General features: G+C 50.3%; 1 protein-coding gene across 2 annotated transcripts in view; it reads left to right on the forward strand.

Moving 5' to 3' along the window:
* The window catches only part of GNAO1 (G protein subunit alpha o1), a 171,143-nt gene that overhangs the window by 79,065 nt on the left and 72,594 nt on the right, over positions 1-19,484 (forward strand). For both annotated transcript variants that reach the window (XM_046684294.1, XM_046684293.1), the window contains exon 3: positions 3,976-4,117. In XM_046684294.1, the coding sequence (XP_046540250.1) occupies positions 3,976-4,117 (142 nt within the window). The remainder of the gene's footprint in view (positions 1-3,975; positions 4,118-19,484) is intronic.

A 19,484-nucleotide genomic window follows, 5' to 3' on the forward strand; every position in this document is an offset into this window, starting at 1 on the left:
ACTGTACCTTTATTATGTAATGATTATGTATTATGCATGTGATAAGCACTTTACAGTTATTCCTCACAACAGCTCCTTGCAGATGAGGAAACCAAGGCCTGAGGGGTTAAATCCTTTCCAGAGACACACAGCTCCTCAGTGATAGCGCTGGGGTCGCCCACGCCTGACTCCTAAGCTCTAACCACTGCTCTACCGTGCTTCTCAGGAATGAGATGGGGAAGTAGAAAATGAAGTGGCTTTAAGTGAAACTGTTAAGCATATGTGACTCAGGTTAATGCTGGGGGAGAGGAAGGGAGGAATGTGCTTGAAAGAAATACTGGAGGGACTTACGCTAAAAACTCAGTGTTTTTCTCTGAATGGGAGGATTATGAATAATATTCTTTTTAGTGTTGTTTTATATGGTCCAACTTTTCTAGTGTTGAGTACTTAGTACTTTGTAGTTAGGAGGGGATATAAAATTCTACCCTTAAATAGGAAGCTCAATTTTAAGCTAATATAAGCCAGTTTGAACAAGTTATAAAACTAATGATCATAATTTGAGCAATTTTTCCCCAAATTGCATCATTTCTGCAGGCCTCATATGAAGCTTTTTTATCTTGGGCCACCCCAGGCACCAGGCTGAGCCCTTGCAGGCCGTATGCTACCTAGCTCAGCCCGAGGATTGTGGTGTGGCAGAGAGGACTGTGTGCCAGGACCTGGGTTCTGCTCCTGCCTCTGGCGCTTACCTGCTGAGAGATAGTAGGCCAACTACTTAATCTCTCTCAGTCTCAATTTCCTCTTCTGTCAAATAGGTATAATAAAATCCTACCCTCTCGACCTTATTAGGAAGTGTAAAGATTGATACCAATAGGTGTGAAAATGATAGTCCCATCCCCATGTGGGGGGATATCCTGTAGGCAGCCAGGGTCTTCAGAAGGGTGGAAGGCCTTCTGGTCCAAAATGAAGCAGGAGAAGCTCATTGCACCAGAGAATGTATCATGGGGACCGGCCAATCCCAGCTGTACTGCTCAGGTCACCCAGAGGTTCCCACCCTCTAAGGGGAGTCTCGTCATGGAGGCTGGGTAACAGCTGGCTTCTTTACATAGCTTATTAGTGGTTGTTCTAGAGTTTGCAACATGTGTCTTAACTTACCACGCTTTACTCTCAAGTAATGTTATACCACTTCATGTAGAATTTAAGAATTTTCCATTTTAGCCCTCCTGTCCTCTGTGCTGTTGTTGCATAAGCTTTACTTTTACATATGTTAGAAATGTCACAATACATTCTTCAGCCTTTTTTCTCTCTTTGCTTGAGTTTGGATAGTTTCTATTGCTGTGTCTTCAAGTTCACTAATCTCCTATGTGTCTAATCTCCTGTTAACCCATACAGTGAAACTTTTATCTCAGATATTGTATTTTCATCTCTAGATAGTATATTTTTTCTTTTTTATATCTTCCATTTCTCTACTCATTGTGTTGATGTTTTCCTTTAATTTCTTGAAAATATTTAAAATAGATGTCTTAAAATTCTTATCTAGTTCGTCGTCTCTGTCCCTTCTGAGTCTGCTTCTATTGACTGATTTTTCTCCTGGTTATCGGTCACACTTTCCTGCTTCTTTGCATTTTCAGGAATTTTTTACTGGATGGGGACGTTGTGAATATTATATTGTTAAGTGTCTAGATTTTGTCGTCCTCGGTTGAAGAGTGTTGGACTTTATTCTCTCAGGCAGTTGAGTTACTTATGGGTTAGCTTGATTTTTTTGAGGCCTATGTTTAAGCTGTGTCAGGGTGGGTCTAAAGTAGCCTTTACTCTAGGGGTAGGTTGGCCCTACTGCCATGGCACGAGCCTTCTGGGGTCTCTGCTGAGTACCCTAGGTGTTCAACAAGGACTCTCCACTCTGGCTGGTCAGAACCTGAATGTCTCCCAGCCTTGGGTGAGCTTGGGAAAGTGTTCAGCTTACGAGCTCCCTGATACCTGTTCCTTGCTGAGCTTGTAGAGTCTCCCCCACTTCAGCCACAGACTCAAGGAGACCCCTATTCAGATATCTGGAGCTTTCTCTCTCTCTGTGGTTCTCTCTCTGGTCCTCTGCTCCTCAAATTCCAGCCCCCTCAGCCTTCCTGAACTTGGATCTTTATCTCGTCAGCCCAGTAAAACCGCTCTGCTCTGCTTGGGTTCTCCCTCCCCACAATGAGGTCTGGTAAACGCCTCCAGGCAGAAAGCCAAGGCAGTCATAGGACTCGCCACATTTGTTTCCCTTCTCTCTGGGGTCACAGTCCTGTGCTGCCTATTCTCCAATGTCCGAAACTGCTTGTTTCACGTATTCTGTCCAGTTTTCTAGTTGTTCACAGTGGGAGCTAGCAATTCCCTTTGAGAGCCCTCTGGGGGATAGTGCACCAAGAGACTTGTACGGAATTGGACTTGGGGCTAAAGTCAACGCAAAGGCAATAGAGTCGAGGCAGTCAGCATAAAGACCCAGAGCCCAGCACCAAGTCAGATTTTGCAACAGGAATTGTTAGTACACACCAACTGATGGATGGATAAGTAAAATATGATAAATCCATACAATGGAATATAATTTGTCAACAAAAGGAGTGAAGTACTGGCCCCTGCTATAACATGGATGAATCTTGAAAACATTGCGCTGAGTGAAACTAGTCACAAAAGACCACATCTTATATGATTCCATTTATGTGAAATATCCAGAATAGACAAATTGATAAAAACAGAATGCAGATCAGTAGTTGCTCATTCCTGGAGCTGGGGATGACTAGTGAGTGTTAATGAGTACGTGATTTCTTTTGGTGGGGACAAAAATGTTCTAAAATTAGACTGTAGTGATCATTGCCCAACTTTGTGAATGTACTAAAAAACATTGACTCACACTTTAAATAGGTGGATTGTATGGTATATGAATTGTATCTCAATAAAATTGTTTAAAAAAAGAAAATAGAATTGTTAGCACATTTCTCCTGTACTGAAGGGGCTGTGAGGTGGAAGGCGGGTCTCAGCTATTATGTTGGTGTGTGTACATGTGACAAGGAGCATGCAATCTCAGACCGAAAGATACAACCAAAGAAGAGTTTACACAGTTCATTGGGAGATGACTGATGTTGGATATTAGTCTTAAAATCCCTTCACTCTTTCTTAATTACTTCAACCATAAGAGAATTCTAGCAAAGTTTCGGGTTATTCCCCCTTTCTAGCCTTCTCTCCTATCCAGGACCTTGTCAGCAGGGAACATTTATTGAGTGGCCACTATCTGCAGGGAGAAGGGACATTAGGGCGTGTCTAGGCTTCACCCTGACCTCAGAGGAACCTGAGAACAGGAGAGGCCTGTGTCACATGGCCTCTGAGAACAGTGATGTCCGCATCGTGTCCTCTGTGTCATGTTCAGAGCCACCAGAGTAAGGGTGACACAGTGGTCAAATCCCAGCCGAGGATGGGAGAGTAGACACACTCCTTCTGTTGACTTTTCTGTTGTCCGAGATGAAGATGGTTCATTTTAAGCGAATCCTCGTCCCTTCATTAGAAGCACTGTGAGTTTTCTGTGAAAGAAAAATGTATTATTCCTTTGCAGGCTTGTTGCAGGGGTCTTCAGCAATATGCTCCTGAGTGGATATTTAAGTTAAGACCCTGAGCTTTGCTTAAAATAATGCTAACATGAATCGAGTGCTTAGTGTGTACCTCTCCTATTCTAAGTGCTTTCAGATGTTATCAACACCTTGCTCACTAATATTTCTCTCACTAGATAGAGGGAAGGTAAAAAGCCTGCATTTCTTTTTTCCACTATTCTGTTTGTCAGATTAATTTTAAGTAATTTAGGTAGATTTTTTCCTTTAGATTTTATGATGTTAATGCAGCAGCTCAGTAATTCAGCATCCAAATTAGACCTAGCCCTCAGCCAGCTAGGCCAGGAGGTTGGTTGGCCCCGGGGGCCTCACACACCTGGTGAGGACAGCACACTCATCAGGTCTGGTGTGTGTGGTTTTTCTCTAGGATCATCCACGAAGATGGCTTCTCTGGAGAAGACGTGAAACAGTACAAGCCTGTTGTCTACAGCAACACCATCCAATCCCTGGCAGCCATCGTCCGAGCCATGGACACTTTGGGCATCGAATATGGTGACAAGGAGAGAAAGGTAGGCCTCTGAGCCCACGGGCACAGTGAGGAGAGGGCCTGTCTCTGCTCCTGGCAGCACTCTCTTCATAGCGCCAGGCTGCCTTAGAGGAATAGAAGAGACTGTGCTGTATACGAGAGAGAAGGCTAGTCACCAACCTAAACCAGTTAACCACTTCACCTGGCGAACAAACAGGGGCTGCAGTGATGGGCAAACCTCCACAGCAGTGTTGCCATCAAAGACAACAGCCACAGAATTCCAGGGTTTATTTTGCAGATAAGAAAGGGTTGGTGACTGTTCTGGATTGGGACTCCCACAGCATTGTACAAGCACTTGCCCTTGGCAGTTAACTTGAACAGAAAAAATATTTCTTAAACAAAACAAGCTGGCCACCATCCGCCTCCCTAGGAGAGCTTGCTTTGCCTTGCGGGGGAGGGGGGGCAGCCATTTGGATTGACTCTCTTTCCTCCTTTAACCAAGGGATGGTTTCCTGCCTCTCCCAGGTGAGTCTGAGGGCCTAAGGAGCTCTCCTTTCTGTAGGAAGTCAAGGTTCCAGAAAAGGGACTGTTTTTCAGTTGCATTTCCAGGCGTCTAATAAGTCGTGAATGGAATAAGTATATAAAAGTCTCACCTTCTGTGGGTCTGATAAATCATCTGTGACAGATAGCTTTAATTGTAAAATTCAATATTTTATGCACAGAATCCTAATTCCATGGGGCAGAGTTATCCCAGCTCGAGCAGTGGCTCCTTCAGGTACTGGGGAATTGGGTGACAGAGTGTGTCCGAGGCCAGGCCAGGACGGGGAAGTCGGGCGCTGGCAGGAGGGCCAGGGCCCCATCCACTGCTCCTCAAGGAGCCTGAGTCCAGAAGCTGGTTCTGCAGAGGAAGCACTTCTCCCCGGCCCCCCCAGGGGACAGGCTTTGGTTTTGGTCCCAGAGCCCGGGCCTGTGGGAGGAGGGGCACGGCTTGTTCTTCAGTCTTGTCTCCATTAAACATTCACTGAGGGCTGATGATGTGCCAGATATTGTGCTGGCTGCTAGGGACACAGAAACGAGCACTGTGGGAGCGGTGCCTAGAGGAACCAGTCAGCAAATACCCACTCAGATCACCAGAATTAGCCAAGACGGTTACAAGACTTAATCATTTCAGTAATACTGGCCACGGTAGTGATACGAATAGCCCCCATTTGTTGAGCATCTACTCGCTGCCAGGCACTGGGCTAAACAGTTTACGTATGTTAACTCGTTTTAGTTAACTCAGCATTAAAGCCCAGAACAGGAGGGGTCTGGTCTGATCTTCAGATATGGGACAGGCCACAAGCCTTTGGTCTCTGTCTCCCTTTTGGCCAAAGAGAGAGCATAGTGCCTGAACCTCAGTTAACCAGATGACCGACACAGTGCAAAAGGCTTGTGTGTCCACAGCACACTCCCTGCACACATACACACGCAGCCTGCGACATCTTCCAAGAGTGTGTGTGTTCACCACCGTGCCCGCCTCCCAACCAACTCTTCCTTCCCCAAAATTTCCCGCCCTGGTTATGACCCAGGAAAGTCAACGGGACTTTGGAATGCTTTTCTCCTTCCATTTTGGAAAACATTAATTGTTCCTGTGGGAGGTTTTTTCCCATTTTATTATCCTGAATAGAGAGATGATTGCTTAGGAATAGCTGGGAACATGATATATTAAGAAGTATACTGCAGGGCCCCTGGGGCCTCTCCTCTGTGGGATTTCCCAGTCAAGACAGCCCTCAAGCAGGAGGATAGGGAAGGCTCCAGTGGAAAGGAAGACTGAGAACAGAGTGGGGACTCCCTGGAGAGTCCCCAGGACACGGTAGAGTTGGAACCCAGTCCTCTTATGGCAGGTGGCACCATGGCAGGGCCTGACCCATCCCTAGGGCAGTGCGGGCTTGTCAGGCGCATCCTCCTGCTGGCACAGGCCTCCAGGCACTCGAGCACCTCCTTTCTGTGTTATTTCACCTGTGAAGAGCAGGAAAGGAAAGTTGACCCAAGACTCAAGCCAAAGGGAGCCGGGCAGCTAGAGAAGGTATTTCCCGGGAGTAGGCTGGTAAGGATTTACAGTCTGGGGAGCTGGGCAGAGGGACACCCTGGTATCAGCTGGGGACACAGGGTACAGCTACATGAGACTGGTTAGCCAGAGAAAGTCCCCCTGAACCTGGAAAAGGAGTGAAACTTGGCCACAAGAAGGAGCCAGCCACGGAGGGGGAAGAGACAGAGGTTCCAAGCAAGTACCAAGGCCCTGAGCCTGGCATGCCAGAAGAGAGAAAGCTTCTGTTCAGCCTGAATTGCACGCTGGGGGAGGGAAGGGGCCCTGGGGTATTGGATGCCCTCCAGTTAGGTCTGCCTGCAGCCAGCCAGTTGTTGGTACTCAGATGCCCTGGCCCCAGGGCTGAGTCTCCAAACTCTTTCCTCTCTCAGATCCCCAGGGGTTGCCCTGGGTGATCTGCTGTTTTGGATGTTGGGAGAACCACCCCATGGAGAACAGACCCAGACTGGTATTTTGGTCTCTAAAGAAAAGACCTCCTTCCCTCTCTTGGCTTCCCCACCTCTGCCATCCTCCATCCTCCCCCCCACCCATCATGGGGTATCTGGAGGAGGACAGCCTCACACCCAGCTTCTGCTTGAGCTCTGCACACTCCACACAAAGAAGCATCTAGAAGCTTCCCTGCTGTACCTTATTAGAACAGGTGTCCCTGACTTCTCCTGGCATCTGGCTCACCACCTTCCCTAGCGCCACAGTGGAGGGAGGACTGACTGGTTTCTTCCTTGGGTTCTCTGTGATGTGGACTCACTTGAGGTCACTTGAGCATGAACCCAAGTTTGAAAAAGCCTTGGCGTAGGGCACACAGCAGGGACCCGGGACTGGCCCCATGGCTGAGTGGTTAAGTTCATGCGCTCTGCTTCGGCGGCCCAGGGTTTCGCCAGTTCAGATCCTGGGTGCGGACCTAGCGCCGCTCATCCAGCCATGCTGAGGTGGCATCCCACATGCTACAACTAGAAGGACCCACAACTAAAATATACAACTATGTACTGGGGGGCTTTGGGGAGAAGAAGGAAAAATAAAATAAAATGTTTAAAAAAACCAAACCAGCAGGGACCCCCTTACATCAGTGTGGGTCTTCCACACCCCGTGCCCCATCTTTCGCAGACCATGGACCGCTTCCCAAGGACACTATGCACTCCCATGCCTCTAGACCTTGCCTCAGGCCGCACCCTCTGCCTCTGATGCCTTCTCCCCTTCTTTCCCCTTCTTTTTCTCCTGGAACTCCTCCTATTCAGTAAGGACCAGCTTAGCTCCTGTGTCTTCCATGAAGCCTTCCCTCTTCTTTCCCCGTTGAGCACTTACTCATGCACTGGTATGAAGGCTGGTTGTTTGTGTCACTTTTTCCTTAGAGCAGAGACCCTTGCACTTTAGGATGGTCAAAACCCATCTGAGCAGCTAATGAAAGCCTGAGCCTTGTCTCCAGAACAGTGCACACATGCACATAGCTAGGAAGTTTTGCATATAATTTCCGGTGGGCTCTGGAACCAGTAAAGCCCACCAATGAAGTCTAGAATAGGAACTCCTTCTCAAAACCTGTGTCATTCATCTTTGGGTCACCTCCTCAAGCCAACAACCAGCATAGCACTGAGCACATAGTAGGTCTTCAAAAACACATCCCTTGGGGCTAACCCCGTGGCCGAGTGGTTAAAGTTCGTTACGCTCTGCTTCAGTGGCCCAGGATTCACAGGTTCAGATCCCGGGTGCAGACCTACTCCACTCATCAGCCATGCTGTGGAGGCGTCCCACGTACAAAGTAGAGGAAGATTGGCACAGATGTTAGCTCAGGGTGAATCTTCCTCACAAAAAAAATAACAACAAGCAAAAGCACATCCCTTAAGTGAAATGACGTTTCTAACTTTCCCAGTGCTCAGAGAAAAAAGGAAAAGTACCTATAATTTCATCACTAAATGAACAGATGTTGATTGAGAACCTACTATGTGTGGGCTTTCTGCTAAGCCCTGCGTAAAGATTGATGGGCATGTGAGATGAGGCCTGTGAGGAGCTGGTCATCTTCCAGGGAAGACAGGGCTCCCAGGCTGAATGAGCACAACCATTCCACAAGGTGGTCAGGAAAAGCTTCTTAGAGGAAGCGAGGCTGGACCTGTCCTTGAAGCAGAGATGTGGCTTGACAGGGGCAGATGTGGGTGAGGAAAGGGACTTGAAGCAGGGAAGAACATGAGTAAAGGTCGTGGGTTGGTAGTGACCAAAGGAGATTTGATTGACAGAGGAGGCCAGTGGCCAGAACCGAGGGTTAGGGTGAGGGCAAGTTGTGGGAGGGTTAGAAGAGACAGTCCAGGTCAGGTTGGGGGGAGATTGGTCCTTGGAAGGGATGCCAAGGAGTTTGAGTTCTATCCTGTTAGCAGTAGGCAGCCATTGATAGATTCTCAGCTGGGGAGGGGTGGGATAAAAGTGACTTTTAGGAAATGATCATGATGGCATGTGCAGGGTGGCCCAGTGTAGGGAGAGACTGAAGGTGGGGAGACGGGTTGGGAAGCTACAGTAATTGACCACACGTGAGGTGTGGGGGTCTCAATGGGGGTGGAAAAGAAGGGCAGCAAGGTGAGGTGTGGTGGCAAAAGGAGGAGAGGGGCTTGGTGATTATTTGGCTACTGGGGCAGAAGTGTAAGGATCAGGAAACTGGTTCTCTAGTGTGACCAGCCTGGAGGACTGAGAGCAAGGCAGAGCCTGGTGAGACGGAGCCGGGGACAGGGCTGCGCTGGGCCTAACAGGGTGAGTCTGGTTTCAATGGAATGGGCTTCTAGGTGGGGGTGGTCAGTAGATGGACTCAGAGAACTGAAGCTCCAGGAATTAAAGATGGTGATGAATAATAGTGGCTTTCAATTTTTATGTTCCAGGGACTGTTTTAAACAATTTGCATGAATTAAATTATTTAACCCTAACAACTCCCTGTGCAGTGGATGCTGTTTGTTATCCCCATTTTACAAGTGAAAAAAAAATGGGGCACAGAGAGGCGAAGTGACTTGCCCACAGTCATGGAGCTAAAATATAAATGTCTATGGTGTAGATATGTAACCCTAATGAATATCCATGTGATTCAGGGCCAGAGCAGAGTCCCATTTAAATAGGCACAGTACAATCAGACAAAATCATTGAAAGAGCCCTGCCCTTTATCCTAAATCTCTCTAAAAATATGAAAAGGGACCCAAAGGACAACGCCCATTGTTTTTCTCATATATCCTTTTCTGTCATCCTCGTGTCTGTCCCATCCCCACTCTCTGGAGCTGCTGTCCTTCCAGATTCCCCAGAGACCCTCCCTCTATCCCCAGCTTGCAAGGCTTTCCCTCCCCCTCTCTTTGTCCTTCTTTCTCTCCCACCTTTTCTCTCCCTCCTCCGTCCTCCTCCTCTCTGCCTATAAAGGTTCCCTCTCTTCCTCTCCCTCTCTCCCTTTCTCCATCTGTTCCTTGGTTTTTCTCTTTCTTCCTCTCCCTCCATCTTTTTCCTCCTTGCTCCTCCCTCTCTTTCTCTCCCCTCTTTCTCTTTCTGTATTCCCGTTTCTCCCTTTGCCTCTTCCTCTTTCTCTCCTTTCTCTCTCCCTCTTTCTCTCCCTCCTCACCCCTCAGCTCATTATCATGTAAATTGTCTCAGCCTTTTGAGCTGAGTCCCCCTCCTTCCTGGGTCTTCAGCCCTGGGCCTTCATCTGCATCACAAAAGCAGAGAAACTCGTCTGGCAGAACTGACCTAGACTCAGATACTAGAAGAAAGGATGGTGAAAACCGAACAATTATAGGATTAGAAGGTTCACTTGGACCAGTAGGGGGATGGGGAAAGTCTGTGAACAATCCCCCATTAAAAAATTTCATCACACACGTGCATATATAAACATACATAAAATTTAAGTGCATATACATGTATACTTGCATATGTAAAATATATTGTAAACTAATGGGACGATTGCCAAGAAGTAATGCCTCAAGCTTGCATGGGGCTTTATCCAGTTGAAATATTCTCATTTTCGTTTGTTCCCCATTTGTGCATATGCCTGTTTCTCTCACTAAATTATAAACTCCTCAAGGACAAGATATAGATCTTATTCTGACACAAGGAACATTGGGTACTGCATTCAGATCCCAGCTGTACCACCAGCTATGTGGCCCTGGGTAAATTATTTAACCTCCTCAACCCTGTAAAATGGGCATAATCCTCATACTTCTTCCTTCCTCTACTGTAAAATGGAGTGAGATAATGCATATAAAGGGCTTAGGATAGTACCTAACTCAGAGAAAGTTCTCAGTACATATTAGCTCTTGTTCTTTTAATTATTTGTTTAAAATTATTGTCGTTGATCAAATATTGATGAATTACCCTCAGCAATCTAGGGAGGAAAGGGCAAGGTTTTATCTGCATTTTTCAGGTTAGAAACAAAGGCACCAGGCTTTTAATTGGCTGCCCAGAGTCACTGACCTAAACAGGATAAAGATCTTGCTGCCTGTGCTCTAATGCCCCACCAAGGGGCTTCATTAGAACTGCCCCCTAGAGATGTTGACAGCTCTTCGGGGAGGCAGAGTCAAATTTCCCAGTTAGGTTCCAGAATGTCATTGGATCTCCTCTGGTAAAAGAAATCTTGACATTTAAGTCACACAGTAGAGCTCAGAACATTATCTTTTTTTTAATCAGGGAAATATTGTGGTGCCATCTCCACAGCACAGTGCTGTTCGTCCTGTGGTTTGCATGAACTCTGAAACAGATGAAGACAAGGATGCTCTCTGGCCTGAGTTCCCTGGGCCTGGAGAAACCCGAGTGGTGGTTGTCAGATCTGGTGGGGCTGGGGAGGTGACAGATGAAGGCTGCATACTCCCGTGCCCAAATCTGAGGCCAGAAGAGGCTTCCACTGCCACAAGCTGGGCACCAGGCTCTCCAGCTGTAGCAGCCCAGGCCTGGCCCTGCTCTGACCATTTGCCTGCCCAGAACTCCTGCATTCAAGATCATCTCATTCTGCTGCTCCATTTTGCAGGTGGGGCAAAATAGGCTCTATCTGGCCCAAATAGGAAAGGGGCTTACTCAAGGGACAACCAGGCAGATGCAGTATTAGAACTTTAGGTTTTCTGAATCACTGTTTGGTTCTCTTTCTATCTCACCAGCCAAGTTGGGGCCTCACTTTCTTTCATTCAGTCGGTCAGTTAGTCATTCCACAAGTACTTATTGAGCATTCACTCCCTGGCAGACAGAGCACAGGGCAGCAGGATGAAAAGATATTGGAGCTCCCAAGCTTGTTCAGAGATCACATCCCTAAGATGAGAAGGTAGACTCCTTGATTCCCAAGGCTTCTGCCAGCTCTGCAGGACTCCGTGCAGCCAGCTCAGCCCGCTGTCTGTGGTCTAAGGCTTGATGGGGCCCCAGCTTTGGCTTTGGGGCAGGCATCCGTTGTTTAAGCCCTGCTGTGGGGAGCCCCAGACCTGGCCGCTGGTACCTTGACCCAGGTTGGCAGCACCAGTGGCTCTTCCCAGCTCCCCTCCAAAAGGAAGGACCGACTCAAAGGTTAACGGCAGCTTTGAGGGACTAAAATCTCAGGTTTTTGAGATGTCCCTCAGATGCTTCTCCTCCTTAGAGTCTTCTTGGGTTTCCTCAGCCGAAATTGGTTGCTCCCTCCTCTGAACGCCTGTCATGCTGGAGCTGCACCCCAGCTGTCCCTGGCACTCTGCTTCGTGGTGTCTTACTTCTGCAGCCAGACAGTGAGTCAGGAAGGCCAGGACGGTCTTGTCCATCTGCGTGTTCCCCACAGCGTCGCGCCCAGGGCTGAGCAGGGGTCAGTGGATAGATGCGTTCGTGAGTGATTCTGTTCATCCAGGACGTGGGTGCCTCCTCGGGCCGAGTTCTGGGCTAGGTGCTAGGGACAAAGCACAGCCCCTACCCTGAACAGATGCATCCACGGAGGAGGGAGCGAAAGACACAGAACATGCTTGTTTTCATGCCTTCTTGATCTCCTCAACAGCCAGAGCAAGGGTGGCCGGAGCAGCCTCCTGCCGTCCCCCATTTGTTTGTCCATGCAGGCATTGCTGCAGTGGTGGGTAAGACCTGCCCCTTCCCCAAGGAGCTCAGGCAGGGAGCGCAGACACTGCAGTAGACAGCATTTTTTATTTTCGTGAAAGTACAGCGGTGGGAACCCTGAGGTGGGTGATGATGAAGATAATAATAGTGACGTACCTCGAGGGGTTGTCTAAAGATTGAATGACTCAGTAAGTGCAAGCTCTTAGAGCAGGGCCTGGCACACAGTAGGTGCTCAGGAAAGGTGAGCCGGTGTTAGCATCATGTGCCATGAAGCAAAGTGACAACTGCTGTAGTTTTACAAGGTTTATTACCGATGAAGGGAAGAGGGAGGGAGGCCTCTGGGCCGAGGGCAGCACGAGCCAAGTCACAGTTCGTGCAAGGGGCTAAGAGCACGTTGGGGGAGTGCTGCTTTTGCTCGGGTCTGTCCTGTTGTCAACTATCCATGCTAGAGAAACAGTAGGAGAGCCGGAATAGGCTTGGACAAGTCCGCTTTCTGCGTGATTGGCATTTAAGAAAGAGGTGCTGATGAGGGGAAGATGAAGGTTCTCCTCCACTGAGTTTCCGAGTTTCCTAAGGACTAAGTAGAAAACCTTTGCTCTGAACCTGGGTGGAATGCTGAGCCGTTCCCTGCCTGAGCAAGTCAAGTGTTGAGGATACGCCAGGGTGCTCCCTTGTTGATGGAGGGTCACCCTGGGCCTCTGGGTCCTCTCCACGAACATCAGGGCTGTGTTCCAGGCCCAGAGATGAAGGACATCCCTATAGGAGGCTGGGCTGAATACGCTACCCCAGAACATTCTGAAGAAGTTGTCTTTGGAACTAAATTGTTGGAAAAACAGTTCACCTAAGAGAAAGCCCTTGTCCTTCCTGCCTTAGGCCTTTGGTGCAGAGGCACCAGTTCAAGCAGGAACACGCCCCCTGTCCTTGTCCTTCAAGAAGCGGGGACACACTCCCATTGTTATGGAGGTATTCCACGTATTGGGTTTTGGGGAGTCACAGCCTTAACTGTAAATGGTAAGCACTTTGCCTTGAGCAGGTCAGGTAGCTCCTCTGAGTTTCACTACGTCAGTTAGGATGTATTTGGCTGCAAGTTAAAAACACTCAACCAACAGTGTCCTAAACAGTAGGGGTGGTGGCGTTTCCTGGACAGGGCATCCCAAGAGTCGGCAGTCCCAGGGCTGCTTCTGCAGCGGTGCAGATGAGGGCCTGGGTCAGCACCTCAGTGGCTCTCTGGGTGCTCATGCTTCCAAGATGGCAGGTAACACACCCTCTCACGAGGAGTCCAGAGGCGGGAGGAAGAAGCACGGCAGCCCAACTTCTTACTGCGCGTTGGCCTAGCAGCAAGGGAGCTGAAGAAAGCAAAAGTGTGGCTTTTTTTTTGCCTCTCTAGTAGGACACACAGACAAGAGAGAAGGGACTTGGGGATGGCACCAGTCATCGCCTGCCACCCTCCCTGTGGACTGCCATGGGAAGTAAATAACAACTTGACAGTGGATGCGCTGAGTCAGTGGGGAGCCCTGCCCAGAGGCCGGGACTGGCAGTGGTGCTGTGGTGGATGGGTGCTCCACCAGGCTGTGGCAGGGGTGGGTCCTAGCTTCTTCTCCAGTTTTTGCCTTTGTTTTCCCACTGTCTTAGTCTTTTGGGGCTGATATAACAAAAATACTATAGACTGGGTGACTCAACAACTTAACGACTTAAACAACAAATTTATTTCTTACGAAACAAATTTATTTCTCACAATTCTGGAGGCTGGGAGGTCCGAGGTGAAGGTGCCAGCAGACTAGGTGTCTGGTGAGAGCCCACTGCCTGATTCATGAACAGCCACGTTCTCACTGTGGCCTCACATGGCGGAAGGGATGAGGCAGCTCTCTGGGGTCTCTTATACAGGCACTAAGCCCAATCATGAGGGCTCCACCCCCATGACCTAATCACCTCCCAGAGGCCCCTCCTCCTAAATCATTACACTGGGGAGTAGGTTTCAACATAGGAATTTGCAGGGGGACAGGGACACAAACATTCAGACTATAGCACCCACATAGGCTTAGAAACTAAAGTGTTGTCCCAAGGGACACCAGAGATAAGATAGTTGGGGGAGGTGAACCCTGGCAGCACAAAGCTGGTGGCAGTAGTCTCTGGGAAGAATGTCCATCCAGATGAGGCTGGGGCACAGCTCCCTGGCCTCTATCTGGCCCTCCTGACCGCGCATCCGTAGCAGGCCAAGTGGAGTGGGTGTTCAAGGCTGGGCCACTGCTGGTCTCTGCGTGTTCGTTGCTTGTAGAAAGGGGCATGGAATTTTAAAAAGAAAGAAAAGAAAAGGAAACTTAAATGAAAGGCTCCAGTTCATAGTAAATGAAAGCCACAGGCAATGATGCCTTGCACTTGTGCACACGCTCGCTCTCTCGCTCTCTCTCACTCTTTCTCGCTCTCTCTCTTTCTCTGACAAGCTTATAGTCCCTTCCCATCAGGACTGAGGTGGGCCCCCCTTTCTCTGCCCAGCTGCCCCACAGGGGAACTGGGAGCCTCCTCTTTGGAGAGGGAGCATTATGGGTACATCCTCTGGGCTCAAAGTAGTTGTTTTAAGGTGGCAAATGAGCTGCCAAGAGCCTTAGAAGATGCGGAGAACAGCTAAGCGAAGCCTGCCTGGTCAGCACGTCCATTCTTTGAGGTTCCCAGCATATTGAAAAACGAAAAATTCCCAAAACAAGGTCACAAAATTGTGGTATATTTTAAATGTGTATATTTAACAAATTAATACTTTGGACCCACCACAAATGCGATGCAATATAATTGTGCTACCTAAAAAATAGTTACAGGATTTATAAAAATATTGAGAGTGCAGTGCCGGCCGTGTGGTCCTGTAGTGAGACACAGGTTAAACTTTGTGATAACACTGTCACCTTCCACCCCGGAGGTGTCTCCCTGACTATATCTATCATTTGGTCCAGGCCCGGAATTTGAGCCCTTTATGAATGTGCAGCCCCTTCCTGGTGACCCAATGCACTGTGGGAGGAGCCTGGGGACCAACAACATAGATTTCAGGGGTGTCAGGGACTGAGAAAGGGGTTAGGTTTGTTAAGGCAGAGGCAACATGTGGGTGAGACCTGAGTCACAGGCCGAGTTGGGAAAGCCAAGGTGGCATCTGGGTCCCCCGCCACTCAAAGGTCCTTCTCTATGTATGTTTGGCAGTGGGGGTAGTACCACACACACAGGATGGGGGACAGCTTCCCTAGGAAAACCAGAACCCATCTGCCCCTCCCACAACCAACACATATTCATCTTTTGCTTTACTCAGCTTGCGCCCCACTTCTTCTTTATTTGTGAGGCAACATATAGTGGTCTTGCATCACTGCCAAAGACCCCCTTCTGGACAAGTCAGCATACTTTGGTCACAAGTGATAGAAGACACAATCAAACTGGCTTGTGGAACAAAGAACAATCAGCTGGCCCAGTGATTCTCAAGTCTAGAGGTCCAGCTGCAGGTGAGGCTTGACTGAGCAGCTCAGATGACATCCCTGGCTTCTCTTCATCTCTCCACTCTGCCCCACTGTGTGGTCTTCACTCTAGACTCCACAAAATTGCTCTCTCACCTTGCAAGACAATAGCTACAGCAGTTAAGTTGACACATATTCCCACCACACTTAAACTGTGAGCATCCTGGGACACATGGAGCACAAGGTATGCCCATGCGGTATCTTCCCTGAGCAGCTACCCAGGTCCTGGGAGTCCCTCTCTCCTGTTGGCCCCAGTTGGATCACATGTCCATGCCTGAACCAGTCACTGTGACCAAGGGGATGCAGTACTCATATTGCCTGAGGGGCTCCTGGGACAAGAGTGAATTCCCCAGAGGAAAGCCAGGCGCTCATGAAAAAGGAAATGGAGGCAGAAGAAACGGATGCTGGGGAGGCCACCATAGCCGTCCTCAGATCTCTCCTTGACTTTAGTGCTGCTGACTGTGTCTGATTTCCATTGTATGCTGGAGGGCCAGCCAGGCTGAATCTTGCACAGCAGGATTATGTGATAATCGAGGTTAGCCTGGAGCCAGAGCTGCTGTTCCCATGGTGGCCTCTCCCCCAGTGGGCAAACCAGGATCCCAGGTGGCAGAGCACATGGTCACACAGCCCCCAGCCCATCACTCACCCTTCCAACCTCGTCTTTCCACGGGGGCGGGGGCCACAGCAGGGGCGATGGGAAAGTTGGAGATGAAAAGCAGACATGGGCCGGTGGGAGGGAAGTCCCCACAGGAGGACTCAGGTCTTTTCCCCGCCCACCTGAGGCAGCAGGAACCTTAGTGATGTGCCGGTCATAGCAAAGCACCAGCCCAGATCTCCTCTCAGAGCCAGGGTAGCGCGGTTGCAGAGGGCTGTACCCAAGGGAGACAGCTCAGCAGGGTTTAGCACCAGGCTTAGGAGTCAGAGGGAGATGACCCTGACCCTGGCCCTGCCTTTCGCCAGCACTGCACTTCAGGATCCCTCCCCGTCAGATTCCTCATCTGGAAACTGGAGGTAATCCTATCCTAACTAGCACAGGGTTGTTAGGGTAAAAGGAAAATGTGTGTTGAGAGCTGAGCCAAGGGGCCGGCCCGGTGGCGCAGCAGTTAAGTGTGCACGTTCTGCTTCTTGGCAGCCCTGGGGTTCGCTGGTTCAGATCCCAGGTGTGACATGGCACCGCTTGACAAGCCATGCTGGGGTAGGCGTCCCACATATAAAGTAGTGGAGGAAGATGGGCACGGATGTTAGCTCAGGGCCAGCTTTCCTCAGCAAAAAGAGGAGGATTGGTGGCAGTTAGCTCAGGGCTAATCTTCCTCAAAAAAAAAAAAAAATGCTGAGCCGAGTACTCACAAACCTCTGCTGTTGCATCCCCTTCTCCCCCGCACTCCTCTGCCTGGAGCCGCGACTGGAAGCCTGGGTGGGACGGTAGTTTAAAAACTCGGGTGAAGAGTCAGTGCCAAGGCCTCTGAAACACTGCAGGTCAAAGAGGGGGGCCCCAACCCTCCCTGAACTTAGCCGTTGTTTCTGGTCTGGTTCTGGCCCCAGGCTGGGAGACAGGGTGGGCCTCGGTCCCGGGCCCTCTTGCTGGTTCTGCAGGAGTGGAGCTGAAGAAGCTGCTCCTGAACCAGGGCCCAGCAAGGCCTGAGAGGGAAGCCAAAAGCAGGAGACAAGGGAAGACAAGGCAAGGCCCCAGAGAGGAGGAGGAGAGCAGCAAAGGGTGGGGACAGTCGCCTGGGAAGCACTCAGGGTGGTCCTTCATTAGTAGGAAGGCTCACCCCGTCAGGTGTCCCAGGGTCAGTGGGGTATTTAGCACAGTACCTGGCGCGGAGCAAATGCTCCTTGGATGGCAGCTGCTCTGTCCCTCTTTATTAGGGCTGCATACAGCTCTGTGAATGTTGTTCCCACCGGAAACCCCTCCCCAGGCCTTCAGCTCAAAGTGTCTTCTCCTCCTCCTGGGTGCATGCAACATCTCTCTCTCATTCATTCACTCATTCATCCATCTGAGAAACGTTTTGTGGCCTATGCACTAGCATTGTGCTGAGGGCTGGGCACACTATAGTGAACAAGAGCAAGCAGGGGTGCTGCTGGCACGGAGCTCGGGCTGGGAGAAGATGGACACCCTTCAGTAACTCTGGAGGGCTGTGAGTGCCCAGACAGCAGGCCTGGCCTGTACTGAGGATGAGGTCTCTAACAAAGTGCAGGAGGGACTGGCAAGAGTGGGGCAAACAAGCGGGAGAGAAGGGGCAGGATGTAGCAGGCAAGTGGAACAGCATGTGCAAAGGCTCAGAAACGGCGAGTCCAACTAAGCGTAAGGGTCTGAAAGAAGGCCAGTATGGCTGGAGTTCAAAGATGGAGGGGGCAGAGGGGCAAGAGATAAGGCTGAAGGAGGCAGGGGCCAGCCAGGTGAGAAGAGCTTCTTGGCCCTGGAAGGAATTTTGGCTTTGTTCCTAGCTCAGCAGGAAGCCACTGAAAGTTTTAAGCAAGGCCAAGAAAGACTTGCCTCTGAAGAGGCCCACTGTGGCTGCCAGTGGAGCTGGATAGGTGGCCAGCAAGAGTGGTGATGGGAGGAGAAGCTGAGAGACCACTGCAGGCATCCAGGGATCATGGTCCACCTGGGCGATGTGCCAGTTGCCCCGGGGTTCCATGTCAGGTGGACCGCAGGCAGACCCAGAAGGAGGCCCAGTTCTCTCTGAGGACAGACTGCACCTCCCTATCCCACGAGCTCCTCCGGGCACACTGCCTGGCACGGAGCCGGCCAAATGCTGCACATGTCTGTTGGGTGAATGAATAGACGTCTCTGCCTCCCGAGCTTAACTGATGCAGGTGGGCGCCCAGGCCATGAGCACAAAGGCAGCCCTGGCCTCCCACTCTGAGAGTCCTCGGGGGAGCCTCCTTCAGGTTCCGTGCGTCCAGAGAGCTGCTGCTGCCCCTCCCTAGCTTCAGTTCCTTGTGGGTGTTCTGGCCTCTTCTCCCTTAACCCCAACCCCTGGCCTCCGTTTCCTCATCAGTGAAACAGGGATGATTCTATACTGAACAGTCAAATGACCACAGACGAGAGCCTTGCACTACAGCGTGCTCCTCCAGCACAGCACGCACACGTCATTACCACTGACGCCCGCAGATCCTTTCTGGCTCAGGCAGCAAGCTTGCATCGCCCAGCACAAGGGCTTGCAGGCTGGCTTTTTCCCCCTTCTCTCTCCCAAGTCAGCCCAGGAGCAGCTTCTGAGGAGACGTGGATTTGGAGCATTTGCACAACCAGACTCCCCTCCCCCAATGTCTCTGGTCTGAGGTCCCCGGGGCACAGTCTCGAAATAGCTCACTGCCAGCTTAGGCCCAGCTTTCCCAGCTCTGTGGGCGCCCTCCCCCTCCTTTTCCGCCCACTGTCTTCCTCCCTTTCTCTTTCCTGCTGTACTTCCCTGCGTGGTGCCGAGACCAGCTGGTTCTCCCGATGACAACTGGCCAAGGAGAGGAAGGCAGCTCTCCCGCCCCAGGGTGGCCCACTGGGTCCAGCCTTGGAGGCCGAGGTGCCTGCTAGGGGCCCGGGCCAGGCTGGGGCTCCACACTGTTTTCAGGGCCTGAAGTTATACGCCTGAATGGTGGAGGACCTTGATTCCCAGACCCTGGACCAAGTCCATGAGTTCCACTTTGCAGCAAGAACCTGGTGATAAGGTCTGACCCTTGCCCCTTCTCTTGGAGAACCACAGTCCACGTCCTCAAGGTGGAGCTCTCTGGGGAACGGGGCAGAGAGCACAGGCTTAGGAGTCAGACAGGTGCAAAGTCAAAAGTGGATCCTCTTGTTTCAGCTTTAGGATCGCAGGCAGGTTGTTTATCTACTG

The sequence above is a fragment of the Equus quagga genome, chromosome 13 (genome assembly GCF_021613505.1).
Source record: "Equus quagga isolate Etosha38 chromosome 13, UCLA_HA_Equagga_1.0, whole genome shotgun sequence".
Lineage (NCBI taxonomy): Eukaryota > Metazoa > Chordata > Mammalia > Perissodactyla > Equidae > Equus > Equus quagga.